Source organism: Haliaeetus leucocephalus, unplaced genomic scaffold, assembly GCF_000737465.1.
Source record: "Haliaeetus leucocephalus isolate CR32 unplaced genomic scaffold, Haliaeetus_leucocephalus-4.0 Scaffold238, whole genome shotgun sequence".
NCBI lineage: Eukaryota > Metazoa > Chordata > Aves > Accipitriformes > Accipitridae > Haliaeetus > Haliaeetus leucocephalus.
In genome coordinates this window covers 177489-195115 of record NW_010972674.1, presented here as the reverse complement: position 1 = coordinate 195115, position 17627 = coordinate 177489, and the positions used below count along the sequence as shown (strand labels likewise).

Sequence of the window (17627 nt, the reverse complement as noted above, 5' to 3'; positions counted from 1 at the left end):
CACCGCCGCCATGGCCAGGTGAGCCCCGCCCGGCCCCGGGCCCAGCCGCGGCTCCGGGCCTGGCTCAGCCCCGCGCTTCGCTTTCAGCTCCCCCGTGTCCCGCGTGGTCTACAACGGCAAGCGGAGCGGCGGCCCGCGCTCCCCCGGCGCCGGCAGCGAGATCTTCACGCCGGCCCACGAGGAGAACGTGCGCTTCATCTACGAGGGTGAGCGGGGGAGGAGGCCGCGGGGCTCGGGGGGGGTCCCGGGGCTCGGGGGGGCCCGGCCGGGCCTGCACCCGGGCGAGCTGCCCCCTCACCCGCGTCCCCGCAGCCTGGCAGTGTGTGGAGCGTGACCTGCGCAGCCAGATGGGCTCCGAGCGCGGCCTGGTCGAGGAGTACGTGGAGAAGATGCCGAACCCTAGCCTCAAAGGTGAGGGGGGCGGGGGGCACCCTCCCCCGGCTCCTGCCGGAGGAGACGGCCGGCCCTGGGGAGGGCTGCGATGCGGCCTCTGCCGCCAAAGGCTCTCCTGTCTTCCCTGCAGCGTTTAAACCTGTCGACCTGGGTGATCTGAAGAGGAGGAACACACAGGATGCAAAGAAGTCCTAAGGCGGGTCCTCCCTGCAGATCGGCTGGTCTCCTAAGGTCCTCAAGCAGATTTAATTTGAGATTTTGTGTTGATTTCCTCCTCTGGTCCGTACTCCCAAAAGCCCGCGGGAGAGCCAGTCAGCTTTGGGGCTGGCTCTGAAGCTACCTGAAATCAAAGATGCTCAGGGGCTCACCAAGGATGCCCAGAGCCTGTTGCATAGGATTCCAGTCCCCCACTCATAGCTTTCTCTGACCTCAAGCTGTCCTTACCCACTTCATGCTGGGCTCGCAGATCTCCCGTTCTCCTTCCATCTCTGCCCTTGGCCTGTTGAGTACATGGGCTCCCTGGGCTCTGGTGTGCAGCGGGGCAGAGCAGAGCAGCTGTGTTGTCAGTAGAGGCAGCGCTAGTTCTCCGCTCACTTCTGTGCACCAGGGATCCACAGCTGCTGGGGCGGGCTGGGGGGAGAAGGAAGGAGAGTTGCTTCTGTCCTTCTGCCTCGGGACAGACAGGCAGCCCCAGTTCAACACCCTTTGTGCAGCTGACTGCTGGGCAGGTCACAGTCTGGCTGTTCCTTGCTCCCTTGTGGGAGGGCTTAATTTGTACCTGGGCTGCTAGCACTTGGGACTCACAGTGCTGCCAGAGCTGGTGGGTCTGTATCCGAGGCGGGATTTTTCTTTGTGCTTAGATGGGGCCAGGTGTCTGTGGTGCTGGAGCTGCTCCTCTCTCCCTGCAGATGGAGCGAGACAGGGTGTCAGCACTGGCCCCAGCCCCAGGCGCCTGAGAGGTGCTCAGAGGGGGGTGTTGTGCTGCGTTCAGGCCCCCTGCCTCAGTACTCTGGCAGCTCCATGGGAGGTGGCAGCAGTGGGGGGCGGCTGGTGCTGACTGTGTGGAAAGAAGCTCGTTGGCATCCTTGCCTGAGCAGCGCCGTGCTGTTTTATACTAACACCATTTTCCAGACGTGCACCCTTGGAAGAGAACTGGTGGAAATGTCACTGTGGGGGAGCTGCCATGGTTAGTGTAACTCACACTGGGGTGGGCTTTCTTGGGACCTTCACTCCTGGCAAGGCTCAGGTGGTTTCTGCATCATCGCCTCTGAGTGAGGGAGAGCGACTGTGCCATCCTCGCCTGTTTGAGCAGAGCAGCCGTGCCAGCTGGGGGGCTGCTCTGTGCCCCCAGAAGACCGTGGGGAGTGGCGGGGGCAGCCCCCTGCCTGCCTGTGCTCCGAGCCGGCGGGGGGGGGGCTGCCGGGGGCTCTGCCCCATGCCAGTGGGCTTTGGGAGGGGTGTGGGGGAGTTGTGGCTGCCATTACCTTTCCTTTGTTGAGCTATACTGTTCCCTTTTTTTTTTCTGTTGTCTGTCACTTGAGGAGTGTTGTAAATAAAAGCTGGTGTCCTTTTGGGTCTGCCTCTGTGTGACGCTGCCACCACAGCTCCGCAGCTGCCTTGGCCAGGCGCAGGGCCGATCCGTCGGCTGTTGGCCACAGGGGTTGTGTCCGGTGGTGGAGCAGCGTGCAGGATGCTGCCAGGCTGCTCCTGATGGTGATGGTGTGCCGTGCCTGGCTTGACACTGCAAAGGCCTGGGAGAGGTTTGTCTCAGCTGCGGCATCCCGGTGAGCTGTTCCCTGCCTGATCCTCTCTTGGTTGCTTGGCTGCCTGTGCCCGCAAGCTGCATGTGCACGCTGGTCTCTCAGTCCTGGCCCGTGTACGCCTGCAGCCTTGCTGGGGCAGGGGCCTTGTTCTTCCCTTTTTTAGACTTCCACAACGTTCCTATTTTGTTGAAGCCCTGTGTTTTCCATTTTACACTTCAGCGCTGGCAATAAAGGCCGGGGCTTTCTGTGCCTTTTCAGGCCTGATCAAGTCCTAAGGAGAAGTAACGCAGAGAGCAGAAGCTGCCTCTTACTTTTATTTCTTTTATTTTTTTTCTAGGAGGGATCTTGGCCTTGCATTTGCTCTGGGCTCTTAACTTCACCGCAAGCATGTGCAGCCTGGCACTGCGTGCTGGTAGCACAATGCCCTTGGGCTCTGGCAGCCCTCCTGCAAGCCAGCATCCTAGGAGCTGTCGCTGGACCAAAGATTTAAATGTTGAGACTATTAATACACTCGTATCCTCTTCCCTCCCCTGCTTTAATGGCATTTAAACTATACTTAGCATTGCTAGAATTTCTCCTCAAGTGCATCTCTACACTTAGCCACGACCCTGTTTACCTCCCATCACCAAAACATTCCCGGGATGCACGCATGCCGGGCGCACTGCCCAGTTCTGGCACAGCGGGACGGTGCCTCGGCCCCCTGTTGCTGCCGACTCCGCCGGAGCCGCCCATGGGCCCGCTTCCTTGCCCCGTCACTGCCAGGCCCCGCTTCCCCGCAGCCAGTGGGGAGTGAGTGCCCTTGGGGGAGCACGGGCAAGAGGTGACAGTTCTCGCTGTCGTGGCCCCTCTCCTTCGACTTTTCCTGCAGGACGGGCCCCGCGGTGTGCCCCACGTCTGGGGAGCGCGGTGGACGAGCGGCTGCCCTGGCTGGAAGCCCCGAGCGCGTCTGGAGCCGTGTGTCCTGGAGCCGTGCGTCCCGAGGGTATGGGAAGGGGCTCTGCTGGGGCTGGTGGCACTGGAGGAAGGCAACCCATACCAGCCTGCTGGTTGGGGGACCCCCTGCACCTCGGGGCCGCTGAGGGAGGGAGCGGTGCGAGGGGAGCGGGATGAGGCTGTTTGCGTGGGCAAGAGCTGTCCCAACACACCAGCAGCTGGCCAGACTGCAGCAGCCCCCGAGCAGCTCGTCCGTGGGTCGTGCCCCCCGTGTTCTGGTGTGGAGAGCTGCAGCTGGCTGGCTCGCTGCTCTGATGGCTGGGCAGGGACGGCTCATGGCCAGGTGCGGGATGGGGTCTGTGCAGTGCCGACCCCCCTTCCTTGCCAGGACAGGCAGGCTGCTGGCCAGCTTCCACAGAGCCCGGCACTGTTCCCCATGGCTGGGTGCATGCTGCAGACTTTGTCTGGGACTGTCCTGGAGGCTGCAACAGTGTCCCTGAGCCTGAGAGCACGTACGGGGGTCCTGCAGCCCAACCTTGCCAGCCTCTGCCTTGTTTTTCTCTTGGCTTGGGTGCTGTAAAGCCAGAGGCAAAGCAGTCGCTCAAACTCTAATGAAATGTCATACAAAAATCATTCTATAAACAGGCGATTTTTATAAAGACTAATAACAAACCACAGGGGTGAGGGCGGTGAGGTGGCACAGGAGAAGTTGGAAGTCAGGTGGCGGGGTGGGTGCCCCTGCAAGGCAGAGAGGCCGCAGGCCAGAGAAATCAGGCTGTTTACCTATAAAAATCAAACTCGGCAAGGGTTTATTTTCCCTGTGACTCGGATACGGTGCTTATCATTAGATTAAACGGTGGGAGGAAGAGAGGTATGTGTTGTATCATTGAATTAAGCGTTGGGAAGAGGGGACGGCAGCAGGCAGAATCTACTTAGAAGACCAATTTGCAGTGCTCAATTCCCTTGATGAAGTGGGAGTATTCCTGCGAGGCGCCATGGCCCCGGGGTGCCTGGCTGCAGCCGCGGGGGTGCCACTGCCTGGGCAGACCGGGTCCGGCAGCGAGTGGTGATTTATTGCTCTGGCCCCATTCCACGCCTTGGGGTTTAGCCCCACAGCCAGGGACTCGCGCTGTGGCCGAGTCTGGCCTCTGCCCCCCAAGCACCTCTAAGGAGGAAATTTTTTACGCTGAGGGTGGTGAAACACTGGCCCAAGTGACCCAGAGAGGTGGTCGATGCCCCATCCCTGGAAACATTCAAGGCCAGGTTGGACAGGGCTCTGAGCACCCTGATCTAGTTGGAGATGTCCCTGCTCATGGCAGGCGGGGTTGGACTAGATGACCTTTAAAGGTCCCTGCCAACCCAAACTATTCTGTGATTCTCTGATTCTCTGCCTGGGGCATGCAGGCTGGTGAGCTGGTGGCAGCGCGCCTTTGTTCTACCGGTCAGGCAGCTGAGATCTGTGCCTCTGTGTGTGTGCGTGTGTGTGTGTATATTTGTGAGCGTGCCTGTGTGTGAGTGTGCCTGCATGCGTGTGTGCATTGTGCAGGTTGTGCTGCCTGAGATGTACCCTGGGGAGGTGTGGGCGTGCAGGCTGTGCTGCCAAGACGTGCACCCCGGGCTGCTATCAGGGTGCACATGGGGGTGACACCTGCTGCGGGCAGTGCCCGGCCACGGCAGGGGGGGGTCCCTCAGCCCCAGCCTTCACTGCTGCCCACGGGCAGCTTCCTTCAAGCCAGCCACATCTTGCTTGCCCCGTCCCGCAGCCCGGTGCAGGGTGGGTGCCGTATGCCGCAGGCTCCCACTGTGAGTGGAGGCTCTGTCCTCAGCCCTGGGTTCAGCCAGAGCCCTGGCAGCCAGTGGGCACGGCAGCACAGAGGCGGCAGGCTGTCCCCTTCCAGAGACTCTCTGCGGTGATGGGAAAGGATGCTGACGGCAGTCCCGTGGGAGCTAACTCCTTGGGCCAGGGCTGGCCCTGCTCCCAGGGGCTGCGGGCACCCTGCTCCCTCCCTCTGGGGTCCCAGGAGCTGTGCGGCTCCTGAGGAGGGGCTGTGCCCAGCAGTCCTGGGGGTCTGTGTGTGCCCGGGAGCTGCTGGCCAGGGCACATGGCTCTATGGGAGCAGGGGGATGACCAGGACACAGTGGCTGCAGGCTCAACCCTGTGGCACCAGCAGTGCCCCAGCTTTGGGGTGGCAGCCAGGCTGGTGGCAAGTGCTATGGGGCCACGTTCCAGCGGGCCCCAGCGTGGGCTGACATCGGGCATTTGCATGAGGCTCCTGGCCACCGGCAGACACTGTCCCTGCTCAGGGCTGTGCCCGGTGCTGCCAGCTCTGACCCCCGGCCAGCCCCTGCCACGTGCCTCAGCCCCCTGAGTAGGGAGAAGGTGGAGGCCGGGGATCTGCCACCCCTGACACGGACCCCTCGGGGTGCCAGAACCAGCTAGCCTGTGAGCAGGATGGCGGGACACAACAAGGGGCTGTGCGGGGGACATGGGGCAGTGCGGGAGCTGCCCCATGGCCCCGGGGGACACAGGGCATTGCTGCAGGGACACCCTGTGAACTGGGGCTGGCTTGGGGTCCCTGAAGGGTCCCTGTCGTGGTGTGGCAGACACGGGGCCCCCACGCTGCGTGTCACTCCTCCTGGACAGGGTCTGGGGGTGCTCATGCCCTTGGTGCTGTGGGGCCAGCAGGGCCCCGGTGGGGTGTCACGGGGGATGACAGTGGGGTGTTGTCATGGCAATGCTGGAGCAACAGGCGCAGGGCCTGGTGCCGAGTGATGACCATATTTACCTTCCCAGAAACCGCTTTGTGCTCCAGCAATTTGCCTCAATTAGGCTCGTTACCACGTCAGGAGGCCGCAGTGACGGCCCTGGCTGTGGGGGCCAGTGGCTCTGCGGGGGCTGCCCGGACCGGCTCTGGCGCCCTGGCTCTGGGCAGGGTCTGTCCCTGTCCCCCTCCCCATCCTCATCCCTGCACCTGGTGGCCCACGACCCCTGCACTCCCGTCCCCTTACCCGCTCAGCCCCACAGCACCTCTTCCCCATGGGTAATGTGTCCCTACAGCACCACCATGCTGCCCCACAGCACTGCTGCCACAGGCTCTCAGCCTCCAGCACCATGGCCCAGACCCCTCCGCCGCCCCACATCCCCGCTGCCTGCGCTGCACCGGCCCCTGGACGCCGGGTCCCCGCTCGGCCGGGGCAAACGGCAAGTTGTCAAGTAAACAGAGGAAAATTACTGCATGCTCGGCACGGTGCTGCTGCTGGGAGCCAAGCACTGCACAGCCAGGGCCAGCGCTGTGGGCATGCCCTCCCCATGCCATGGCCAGCCCCACTCATGCCCTCGCAATGGTCTGGGACCCCGCCACCCCCCGGGCAGACAGCGTGGCTCCCGCCGTCCCTCGTGCCAGCCAGCATGGGTGGGCAGGGCCATGGCGGTACAGGTGATGCTGAAACAGGGTGGTAGTTGGTGGGGGGGCGGCCGCCCGCCCAGTGCTGCTGTTTACTGCATGGGACTGCCGGTGGCTGCCGTGGCACAGCTCCAAGCACTTGCCCCGCTCGTCATGTCCCCTGCGCCGGGCTGTGCGTGGGGTCTGGACAGCCGGGAACCATCATCTGCTCAGGGCCAGGCAGGGACAGCCACGCAGGGTGACAGGCAGCGCCCCGCGCCCAGAGTCCACAGGCAGCAGGGGGTCATGGCAGGGCTGGTGTCTGTCCCGCCACCGCCCGCCGGGCAGGGTGACCTCAGCCGGGGAGGTGCGCCTGCCTAATCCCTGCACACCAGGCGATTGTGGTGCCCAAAGCCGCAGCATCCGGGCTTAGCGCTCATGTGCGCAGCACAAGCCTCTTAGGGTGCTGGCCTGCCGCGCTCCCTCCCCACCACGGACAGCCAGCCCAGCCTGCTGACAGAGGGGGGCCCACAGCCCCGCACACCATGGCACTGCTCACGGTGCTCAGCGCTGCCCGTGGCTGCTGCCCGGCCCGTGGCCTGGGCTAGCTCCCAGGAGAGCAGGGGTGCCGGCGGGCAGAGCCAAATGATTTAATTAAGGGCTCCTGGCAGCGAGAGGACAGAGCCGATTAGCGGCCAGAGGAGAGCGTGTGCTGGCAGGGAGCTGGAGCCCCGGCCGGCAGCGCTGCAGCTGCTGCTGCCTCATGTCTGCCTCGCTCACCTGTGTGGGGCCACGGGACAGGCAGCGGGGCTGTGGGGCAGGCTGTCTTCTGGTGCAGCCCATCCATGCTGGGTGGCCCACCTCCTCGTCCGTGGCTATGGCCATCAACCGTGGGTGCTCGGGGGCACGGTCTGGGGCCACAGTGTCCCTAGTCCCCACACCCTGGACAGAAAGGCGGACACGGAGCTGGCCCTGCAGCCCGGCACAGGCCCACACCTATTTACAGTTACGACAGATAAATTACAGCACTGCGCCAAGGGTCTCAAAGGCACGCGAGGGCAGCACCACAGGATGAACCCCCCACCCACCCCACAGATCCCCTCCCCACAGAGGTCCAGGTTCCGCTTGCCATGTGTCACCTGCAGCCAGCCCAGCCGCGTCCATCATCCCGTGCGTGCCCGGCACAGCGCAGCGTCCTCACCAGGACAGGCAGAGTCCCACACAGCCTGCACGGTGCCCGGAGGAGGATGATGCTGGGAAGGGAGGTGGTGGCTGCCCCAGCAGCGGAGCTGGCACAGCCCTCCCACTCCAGCTGCAGGCTCAGAAGTGGCTCTCGGCCGTGGTCTCGGGGAACTCATAGCAGTGGTGCCGGTCCCCCAGGGTGAGGTGCTCAGCGGTGCTGCGTCCGGTCCTCTCGAGGTAGCGGGTGCTGGGGCACGCGGCGGCCGGGCTGTGCCCCAGCCCGTTGGTGCAACCGCTCACTAGCTGGTGCTTCTCGCAGGCGCTGCCGGCACCATTGCGGGTGCTGGGCGTGTGGCTGTACGTGTGCTTGTACTCCTCTGCCAGGTCCTTCCCCAGCTTCCAGCGCTGCCACCTCTTCAGCAGCTCTGCCTGTACCTGCAGGCAGCTGCCGTCAGTGTGGGCCCGCGCCCAGCAGCTGCCCAAGCTCCCCACGGCTGCCCACTTCCGTGCCATCCTGCTCACCTCCTTGTTGACGAAGCAGTAGAGAATGGCCACCAGCATCCCCTGGGTGGAGGGAGGAGAGGCATGAGAGGCGCCTGGCCAGACCCCAACCCCAACTGTGGTCTGGTCCCTCCCAAGATGGAGGGTCCCCATGGAGTGCCAGTCCCGTGTGGGGCTGGGCTCACCTGGAAGGAGCTCAGGAAGAGGTCGAAGAAGAGCTTGACATAGCGCAGGGTGCCCTGGGCATGCTCATCCGTGACAAAAGCAAAGACCACCTCATGGATGCCCAGCAGCGGGATCAGCGTCAGTGTGGACTTGGCCAGCCTGCGCCATCAGTGGGGGGGGGGGTCACAGGTGGGGTTCGCACACACACCCCCCTCCCCAGCGTGTGCACCATGGGCCTGCGGGGCCGGGGCTGTGCCCGCCACCCACCTGAACTTGTAGTCAGTGTAGCGCATTTGGTGCGCGCGGAGCTTGGAGACGAGGATCTGGATGATGCGGATGAAGATGAAGAAGTTGATCTGCAATGGAGCGGAGTGAGCCATGAGGGGCAGGGCTGGGCTGGGCAGGGGCAGGCAGGACAGCTCTGTCCCCTGCCCAGGGCAGCCCCTCTCGCACCAGGTTTGGGGCCCTCACAGACGCCGAGCGAGGGGCTGCAGTGGGCAGAGCCGCAGCCCCGGACTCACCAGGATGGCCAGGAACACAGGAAAGCGAAGGATCCACCAGAAGCCCATGTTGTTGTTGGTGGTCCAGCACCTGCAGAGGGGAGGGATGGGACTGCTGGGCAGCCCCTTGACTGGGCGGCTGCTGGAGCCTTGTGTGGCATCAGCAGCCCCAGCTGAGCAAGTGCCACGGCCTGGCACGCTGCTGCTTGCACGGGGCGATGGCGTGAAGCCTCTCCGGGGCTGTCACACCATCCCCACCATCCCTTGGTGTGTCCCATGTGCACCTGCCTGCACCCCGCACACCCATCCATGCCCCACACATCTGCAGTCACCGACCTGCTGCAGGGGCTGGTACTCACTGGATGTTTTCATAGAGGAATTTCACGACGACCCAAGGGATGAGGAACAGCACAGGTGCCCCTGGAGGGGAGGCGGGCAAGGGGCAGGTGAGGGACAGCGGGGGACAGGATCAGCGGACAGGGATGGGGAGCCAGCCCATCCGCACTCACCCCAGCCGATGCACAGGTAGAGGGTGAAGTAGCTCCTCTCAGAGAAGACGGCCACCACCAGGAGGTTGTGCAGGTAGATGCCCTCCACCAGCAGCCAGCAGTAGTTGGCCACGATGCCATACTGCATGAAGACTGTAGCCGTCCGGCAGCCTGCGGCTGCCTGTGGGCAGGGGTCAGGGCTGCCACACCGCCTGCGCCCCTGGCCCCGCCAGCCCCATGGCTCACCTCATCGCTCAGCCAGATGTGCACGTTGTAGTCGTCGATCTTGTCGCTGTAGTGGGTCTTGAGCAGGGCGTCGATGACCAGCACGGAGACGCCCTTCAGGATGAAGGAGGCGAAGAGGTTCATGTGGATGTAGTTCCTCATGCAGTGCAGCTTGCTGCAGAGGTGGGAAGCTGCTGTCAGTGTCCGCGCCCAGACCCCCAGCACGGCCGCCACCTGTCCCCCCACTCCCACCCCTGTCCCCCCAGCACGGCTCCCACCAGCCCCTGAGCTGGGCAGCCGTGCCCATGCCCCTACCTGAAGCCCAGCAGCAGGGCCAGAGCAAGGAGCAGCGCACACAGTGACACTGAGTAGCCCACAGTGTACATCACCTTGAAGCTAACATAGGTCTTGGCAAATTTTTCCTGGAGAGGGAGAGAGCAAATGAGGGCAGGGGCAGGCAGGGCAGGGAGCCCCGCACCAGCTGCCTCCCCAGCTCTGCCCACCTGCGCCTCCAGGTCCTCAGCGTCCAGCTCGCACTGCGTGGCATTGCGCAGGGACTGTCCCCGGGGGCCCGTCACCCACTGCCCATCGGGCCCGCAGGTCTTGAAGACATGTCTGTGCTTCACTGAAAGGGGAAGGGGGGGGGCGATGGGGTGTGCCAGGCCCCAGAGTCGCTGTGGGCACTGTGCATTGGCCCAGGCGTGACCGCCTGGAGCAGCATGTGCACACATGCATGTGCACACACAACACACATGCATACATGCACACGCGTACCCCCCCAGCCATTACCTTTCTGGTACCAGGGCAGGAACCAGGGGCAGGGGACGCTGGCGGTGCTGTTGGGCAGCGTGTCGGGCCAGCAGGAGAACTTGTCGAAGGTGCGGTTACAGACCAGCTCTGCGGAGGGACGGGACGGAACGGTGCCCTTGGTCTCACCCGTGCAGGGAGCCGGGTGCCAGGCCCCATACCAGCACCTCTCCCCCCAGGCCCCATCCTGCTGGGACCCTGCGCTGGCTCTCACCTGTGGGTGCGGGCAGGCGGCTCATGTTGCGGTAGCACTCCTCGCTGTATGCCTTCCATCTCTCGAAGAGGAAATCCGTGATCTGGGCGGAGGGGCCCTGGGGACACCGGGGAGCATCACCTGTGCCCTGCCCGTGGGGGCCACCATGCCTTGCCAGGCAGCGACCCCAGCTCAAGGATGGCCATGGGCGAGTGGAGGCTAACGTGCCATGCCGTGCTATGTGGATGGCAGGGCAGGCAGGAGAGGGCAGCGGCCGCTGCACAGCATGCCGTGGTGAGGGGCTGCTGCAGGCAGAGGTGAATTGGCGGTGGCTCGGGAGCAGGGAGCGGGCGGGGAGCGGGGCAGAGCACCATCGTGCATCATGGCCCGTCCTTACCTGGCAGCAAAGCAGCAGCAGCAGCAGGAGGCTGAGGAGACGTGGCTGGGACATCCCTCCGCTGGGCTGTGAGCCGCATGGGGAGCACGGCGGGGTGCCTGGCTTCCTACTGGCCCTCGGCAGCTCCTCTGCCCTGGCAGCGAGGGCCCTGGCACATGGGCGACCCTGCATGAGACACCGGGTCATGGCGATGCATGTGGCAGGACCTGTCCCGGGGCAGAGCTGGGTGATGCATGGCTGCAGCAGGCAGGCGCGGGAGGGGAGGCTGCCCCAGTGCAGAGCCAGCCCTGGTCACGGCACCATGCTCCTGTCCCCGTCCTCGCCCAACCCTGCCTGGCTTTAATGTTCAGCTGGTTGTCCGTGAGGCTGAAGAGCCGCTGTGTACCTGCCATTTCCTCCCCAGGACAGCATCGGAACTGCAGCCATACAACCCCTCTGCCTGCTGAGCCAAAAATCCCAGCCCCTGCGTGGTCGGTGTGCAACCACGCGTGGGACATCACCCCTGCGCAGGGTGGACCCTCGCACCTCCCCAAGGCAACACTGCCTCTGGACCCCCCTGCGCACAGACCTGGGCCGGGGCCGCCCCACGCTGTTGCCGGTGCCCAGCTGTGGGTCGGTGCTGAGCCCCAAGAGCCCAGGACCCCAGTGGCAGCCAGGACCCCTCCTCACGCCTGAGCATAATCTCAGGGCAGGGGCTGGCGCTGGGGTTGCCTCCCCTCCCCATCACCTCCCTGCTTGTGGCAGCACCGATTTCAGATCTGCTTCCAGCGGTGGAGGTAGCCAGGCCCCTGGGGTGGCCCTTGGAGTGCACTGTCCCTGGCCCCACAGGTCTCCCTGGTGGCAGCACCCACCCGAGGATAGAGGTGGGCAGGGAGCCGACAGCAGCGCTGGGATGGGGATGGCTGCCGGCTCCAGGGTGGTTAACCATTAACCCGCAGGGATCCCCGGCTCACGGGGCTGCCGCGGCCCTGGGACCAGCTCAGCCTGGCCGTGCCGCCGTGGCTCCATGGCCCCAGCTCAGGTGAGCGGCGCAGTGCTTCAGCTGACGGGGTGCCCGGGAGCTCCTGCACAAAGCCTGGCTCACGAGGTGCCGTAATTCCCTCCATCCCCCTAAGCTGGTTACAGGGCTCCTGAGCGGGATTTCAACTCCTCCGACAAGGGGTCATTCTGACAGCAGCCCCACAGCACGGTGCGGCCATGTGGGCTGAGTGCAGCTGAGATGGGGGGACGGGAGAGACAGCAGTGCCCGTGCCACCGCAGACACTACGGCATCACCCCCCCCGGCCTCCCCCCCGGGTACCAGCCAGACCGCCGCGCTCCCCGACCAGCCACTGGTCCCAGGGCTCGCTGCTCTGCCCATGCCTATTTTTATCCCTGGGAAAGCAGTGCTTCCTCCATGCAGACCCACTTGCCATGTCACAAGCAGCTGCATGAGAAGCTCATTAATCAGTGCGTGGGGCTCCAGATGCGGCTTGGGGAGCTGGACCTGCCAGTACGCGCCTTATTTAGACAGTCCCAGGACAGAAGGATTTGTCTCCTGGGACAGTCCTCTCTGGGTGGGCTCTGGGAACAGGGACCTCGGGTGGGCACCCAACAGCCACCTGCCCACCCCAGCATCCCTATCCTTGTCCCCCTGCCAGCCCCACCCCAGCTCTTCTGGCCTCATCCCCCTGCCACAGCCACCCCAGCATCCCTGTCCTCGTCCCCCTGCAACCCCACGCCAGCATCCCGCCCTGCCCCATCCTGCCGCTGCCATGGCCTGGCTCCATGGGAACCTCCCAGTGCCCAGCCCCTGCCCTGAGCATCCCTGCCCTGCTGCAGGTCAGCAACAAACTTGCTGCCAGACCCTCTCCACTGCTCGGGGAGGCAGCTTTGGGGCAGAGGTGTCTCTATTTTTAGCTGCCTGCAATGGGATTTAGCGGCAGGGAGGCCTCTGCCCTAGACTCCCCCCGGGCTGGCAGCTGCTCCTCCGGCCCCGGGGCCCTGCTGTGGCCAAGCTGGGCAGACTGCACTGGGTGAGGGGTCCTGGCGCACGGTGCTGGTCACGCTCCTCGCCTCGGGCACGGGGCTCCCCCCTTTGCAGCAGGGCCCTGCCCAGGCCCTTTGCCCCAGCTGCCCGCCGTGCCGTGCGGCCACAGCGCTGTGCCGGCCCCCCGCTCCCTGCGGTGCAAGGGACCCCCGGCAGTTTGGCCACCCCACGGTGCGCTCTCAGAGACGCAGGCTATTTCTAGCAGACACGTGGGCGTGCAGGAGTAGCTGTGGCCCAATTGTCCCTGGTTCAGCGCAGATGGGCAGCGGCAAGGAAGGAGCAGTGGTCGCATGCAGCTGCGACAGCGGGGTCTGGAGTGGCTCAGACCACCAGCAGCGCCAAGCACCTGCCTGGGAGCTGGCACTGCCAGCATCAGTGCCCGCAGTGCTCAGGGCAGCGGTCGCTGATGGCTGAGCATGCCATGGCCACCGGTGGCAGGAGCCCCTCTCAGCCGTGTCCACTGATTCTGGACACAGCACCATGGGAGGGACCCGGCTCCACGTCACCACCTCCCCTCACCCTGCCACATTCCCCTGCCTCAGCACCTTGTCCCCAGCCAGGACCAGGCTTTGGGGGACCCCTGCCACACTGAGTTGTGGGCACTGGGTAGAGGGTGCCCAGCATACGAGCGGGCACATCTGCTGGGGCTGCGGTACACCGCAGTGGGCGCACAGAGGACTTTTGCCCCATGCTGGTGTTGGGTAACACGGCATGTTCCCGTGTCATGGCTCTGCGGCTGCTGACCCCTGCAGAGGCTGGGCTGCAAACACCCCGCGCTGCTCTGCTGCCACAGCTGCGAAGGGGAGATCTTGCGCTCGTGGTGGGAGAGGAGGAAAGAGGAACCAGCCCCGGGACGGCTGCGCCCAGGCAGGGAAGGGGTCAATGCCAGCAGCCCCAGCGCTGGGGGGCCAGAGGTGTCACACGCAGGCACCATCGTCTACCCTTGGGGTGGGGGCAGTGGGGCGGTTGCTGGCACCTGCATTCATGTGCTGAGCCTTTCCCAAGCCAGCGGTGCCAAACCCTGCAGCAGCAGGGGCAAAGCAAGGACCTCCTCTCCCCACCGACCGGCTTCCCTGCAGTCCCTGGACCTGCGGCTCATGGTCTGGCAGCCACCGGCCCCGGGGGGTTGCTGGCAGGCAGGGAACCAGGGTGCGCAGCTTGGGGAGGGTATGGGCCGAGCCGAGTACTGGGGCACGCTGTGCCACCAGGCTGCTGCCACCACTGCAGCATCACACCAAGCCATCAGGAATGGATGGAAACAGACTTGCGTTGGCATTTTTGCCCCCCACTTGTGGATGTGCAGCCCCTGCGCTGCCCTGCAGCAGCTCTGTGCTGGCATGGACCCCTGCAGTCAGCTGAGCGCCCAGCCCTTCCTGGGGGAGAGAGATGCTCTCCTCCTCCAACCCAGGTCAGCCTCCCTTCAGGGTTTTGCCACCCCGGCCCCTCTGGCTGGCACCTGGCTCCGGCTGGCATCACACGTGTGGAGGAACAAGCTCCACATCTGGGATAGCTGCAGCCAATTGCCACATGGATCAACGGCTTGGTGAAGCCTCCATGGGGACACTCATGGGCATCTGCAACGTGACCCAGGAGCACCCAGGCACAGCCACAGCCCCACACAAGCGCTGGGAGGCTGGCACAGCCTGCTGACCACAGCCCAGTCCCTCCACAGGGCTCTTGCATCCCTAGCTGGGGTGGGAACACAGCCTCCCCACAAGCGCAGCCCCACGCCCAGCACAGCACCGCTTGCTCAGGAGACAGCAGCGGGGGCTGCGTGCCCTCCATACACAGGGATTAGCCCCCAGTGCGCTAATGCAGTGCTTTCCACGGCTGGCTTGGCTTTGAGCTCAGAGCTACAAGCCAGCGCGGCAGGGGCTTCGGCACTTGGCAGGGGAGGGGACGGTGCAGGGCCAGAGCTGATGCAATGCCAGCGCGAGCCTGGCACTGCAGATGCTGCTCCACTTTCAGCCCAGGACCACGACAAGCAGAACAAGCGGTGGGGAGGCCCTGGAGGTCTGTCCCGCACCCTGCGCTGCCCCTGCCTGTGTTCCTGCCCTGAGCTCAGGGATGCCTCCTGTGCCCCACCTGCAATGCACAACTGCTCCAGTCCTCCCCCGTGAAGCAGCGAGTACCAGGAACTTTCGCAACAGCTGAACTGCCTGGAGCAGCCCTCATGCTGCAAGACCGCAGCTCGTTTGCACAGAGCTACATGATTATGGAAACACTGAGCGGCGGCACACGGAGAGAGCCGACGTCACTGGGCACCGACGATGTCGGGTTCTGTGTCACTTTGGACCAAGAAAACCTAAACCAACCCTGACAACGTTTTTGTCAACATCAACACAGGATGCAAACAAACGGCACTCGCCCCCCCCGCCCCGTGCCATCAGGACAAATGCTCTTTGCATCACCTTCATGACTGCCCTGCTACTGAAAGGGACGGTCAAGGGCATCGTCCACTGCTGCCCAGTACCAGAGAGGGAGTGTGGTCTGCAAGCACAGCTGGCAGCCAGGCAGTGGTCAAATAAGCTTGCTGCCTGGTAGGCTCTGGTGAGGGGATGCTGAGCCACACAGCACCTTGGTCCTGGCTCAGGCAGACAGATTTTTCTTGTTCACCACATTGCATGAAAACCCGTGAAACACAGGAGGATGGCATGAGAGACATGGCATGACACGTGTGGTTAGCGTGTCACAGGGGAAGCACAGGACCAGGAAAAGCCTGGGAAAAGCCTAGGAAAAGGTCAGTGCAGACAGGCGTCTGCGCACGCACGCCTGCACTGGGAGTTCAGCACCTGCCTCCCCAGAGCAGCTTGTGTCACGAATGAATGCTGCGGTCATTACGGAGCTGGGGACAACCTCCTGGTACCTCACTGAGGAGTGAGCTCAAACCCTGCTCTGCCGAGGTGCAGATGTGCAAGTGACATTGGCCACAGCTGCCCCACCACAGCCCACCCTGGAAGAGGTTCTGGCAGGGTCCCTCCCTGTCCCAAGGTACCCGCAGCACCTGGGCACAGCCAGCCACCGGAGGCAGGTAGTGCGGCACTCATGCCCAGCCATCTGCTGGCGCCTGCTTCTCACAGCCAGGTTCCCCAGACCCCCGGATTTGGGGTAGACAGACAAGGACAGGGGCTGTGGCTGTGGGGGACACAGGGTAGGGCAGGATGCAGTGGAGGAGCACAAGGGGACAGAGCGGAATGGCCGTGCCATCTCCCCTGCATCCAGCTTGCCCAGAGTCTGCCTCTGCCTCTGCCTGGCACAGCGAGGTGCATGGCACAGCACTGTGCTTGGTGGCTGGTCTCAGCCCTGCACTGCTGATCAGGGCTTGCGGTCACATTTTTTCATTAACTATTTTTAATCCACATTTTGCCTCTTCTCCCTTCAGCCTTTTCTCTTTTCCACCCTCCAGGCAACAGAACATTAAAAAAATCTGCACCGCAGCTTGCAGAAAGGAGCGGGGATTGGTGGGAAGGACAGGAGCCGGCAGCTGGGGTGGCACTAACATGCCGAGGAGGGGTCCTGCGGGCCCTAAATTTTCCTGCTGATGCACAGATAAAGCCGAGGAAATCGCAGGGGCAACCACTGAATTTGGCATGTGTCAGGACACCCGCAACGTGCTGCCGAGTGCTGCATGGGGCAAGGCGGCTACACTACAGGGTGCGGGGCAAGGCACTGGGCAGACGCACGCTCGGCAGCGCTGGCTTGGCAGCAGTTGATGCCCTGTCCTCTGCCCATCCAGCCGCCACGGCTCGCAGGGAGCCAGGCTGACACTGGTGCGTCCTGCTCTCCCTTGCCGCCCCGAGGGAGCCGCCGGGCTGGGTAGCGCAGTGCCAGGCAGAGGTGATCTCGGCAGCTGCTTTGGAGATGCGCTTCCAACCACGAGGGCTGCAAGGTCACATACCCAACATGTCCTGGTTAAACAAAGCCATTTACCAACAGCGTGTTGACACAGCAGAGCTTGGGACAGAGTCACAAAGGGCACTCGCAATGGGCCCCTGCAACACCCGGTGAGCCTGGGGAGCACTGGGAAAGGTGGAAAAGTGTCCCCTGCTTCCACCCCTCAGCAAGAAAGCCGCAGGCACTTCTGTGCCCACGGCAGGGAGACCCCGCGGGCACCACCCCGGCGAGGGGCTTCTCTGGGAGATGCTCCCAGCTCGTCAGAGCCCGGCTGGTATCATTCGCCTCATTCGCCCAGGGCTCACGACAGCCACGGCAGCACGCAGGGGTGCCGAGTTGCCCCACGGCCCCTTCTCAGGGACGCCGGAGGCAGCGGCTCAGGCGGGGAGCGGGCGCAGCCCAGCCGGGACCTCCCCGGCCCAGGACACGCCGTGCCGAGGGGCTCAGCCCCACCGCGGCCGGCGCCCAGCACCGGGACGGCTCTAGGAGCTGCCGCTCCGCACTCCCGGGGCTCCAGCCGCGGCCCCGGGGATGCGCGGCCGCCACCCGAGTCCGCATCCACGCCACGGGGCGTGCGGCATCCCGCCGGACCGGGAGCCCCGAGACCGCGGGGATGGGCGCTGCCCTCCCTCCTGCCCCGCCCCTTCCCCGTACCTGTCGGGGCTGGGCTCGCGGCGGCTCCCGGGCGCATCTCGGTGCTGGCGGGGACCGGGACCCGGACCGGCGCGCTCGGCCGCGCCGGCGCGGCTGTGCGGCCTAGGCGGGCGGTAGGGA

At 64.5% G+C, this 17627-nt stretch overlaps 2 protein-coding genes across 2 annotated transcripts; one reads left to right on the top strand and one right to left on the bottom strand.

Moving 5' to 3' along the window:
* The first annotated feature begins 8 nt into the window (after positions 1-8).
* Positions 9-1826, top strand: FAM195B (family with sequence similarity 195, member B). The gene is made up of 4 exons (XM_010568095.1): positions 9-18; positions 88-206; positions 313-411; positions 524-1826. The coding sequence occupies exons 1-4, from the start codon at positions 11-13 to the stop codon at positions 586-588; spliced, it is 291 nt and encodes a 96-aa protein (XP_010566397.1). The 5' UTR covers positions 9-10; the 3' UTR covers positions 589-1826.
* Positions 1827-7792: 5966 nt separating this feature from the next.
* GCGR (glucagon receptor) lies at positions 7793-10984 on the bottom strand. The gene is made up of 13 exons (XM_010568094.1): positions 10931-10984; positions 10555-10651; positions 10323-10430; positions 10037-10158; positions 9849-9955; positions 9555-9708; positions 9330-9489; positions 9180-9240; positions 8842-8911; positions 8588-8676; positions 8341-8479; positions 8177-8218; positions 7793-8089 (listed from the first exon to the last, which is right to left on the bottom strand). The coding sequence occupies exons 1-13, from the start codon at positions 10982-10984 to the stop codon at positions 7793-7795; spliced, it is 1500 nt and encodes a 499-aa protein (XP_010566396.1).
* Positions 10985-17627: the final 6643 nt, after the last annotated feature.

Bases quoted from the DNA above. Each gene is read 5' to 3' on its own strand.
- FAM195B (XM_010568095.1), top strand. The intron at 207-312 runs GTGAGCGGGGGA...GCGTCCCCGCAG, and splicing joins CGTGCGCTTCATCTACGAGG to CCTGGCAGTGTGTGGAGCGT. The intron at 412-523 runs GTGAGGGGGGCG...TCTTCCCTGCAG, and splicing joins GCCGAACCCTAGCCTCAAAG to CGTTTAAACCTGTCGACCTG.
- GCGR (XM_010568094.1), bottom strand. From the start codon at position 10,984: ATGTCCCAGCCACGTCTCCTCAGCCTCCTGCTGCTGCTGCTGCTTTGC. The intron at 10,159-10,322 runs GTAATGGCTGGG...TTCCCCTTTCAG, and splicing joins CCTGCCCTGGTACCAGAAAG to TGAAGCACAGACATGTCTTC. The intron at 9,709-9,848 runs GTAGGGGCATGG...CCACCTCTGCAG, and splicing joins GCCCTGCTGCTGGGCTTCAG to CAAGCTGCACTGCATGAGGA.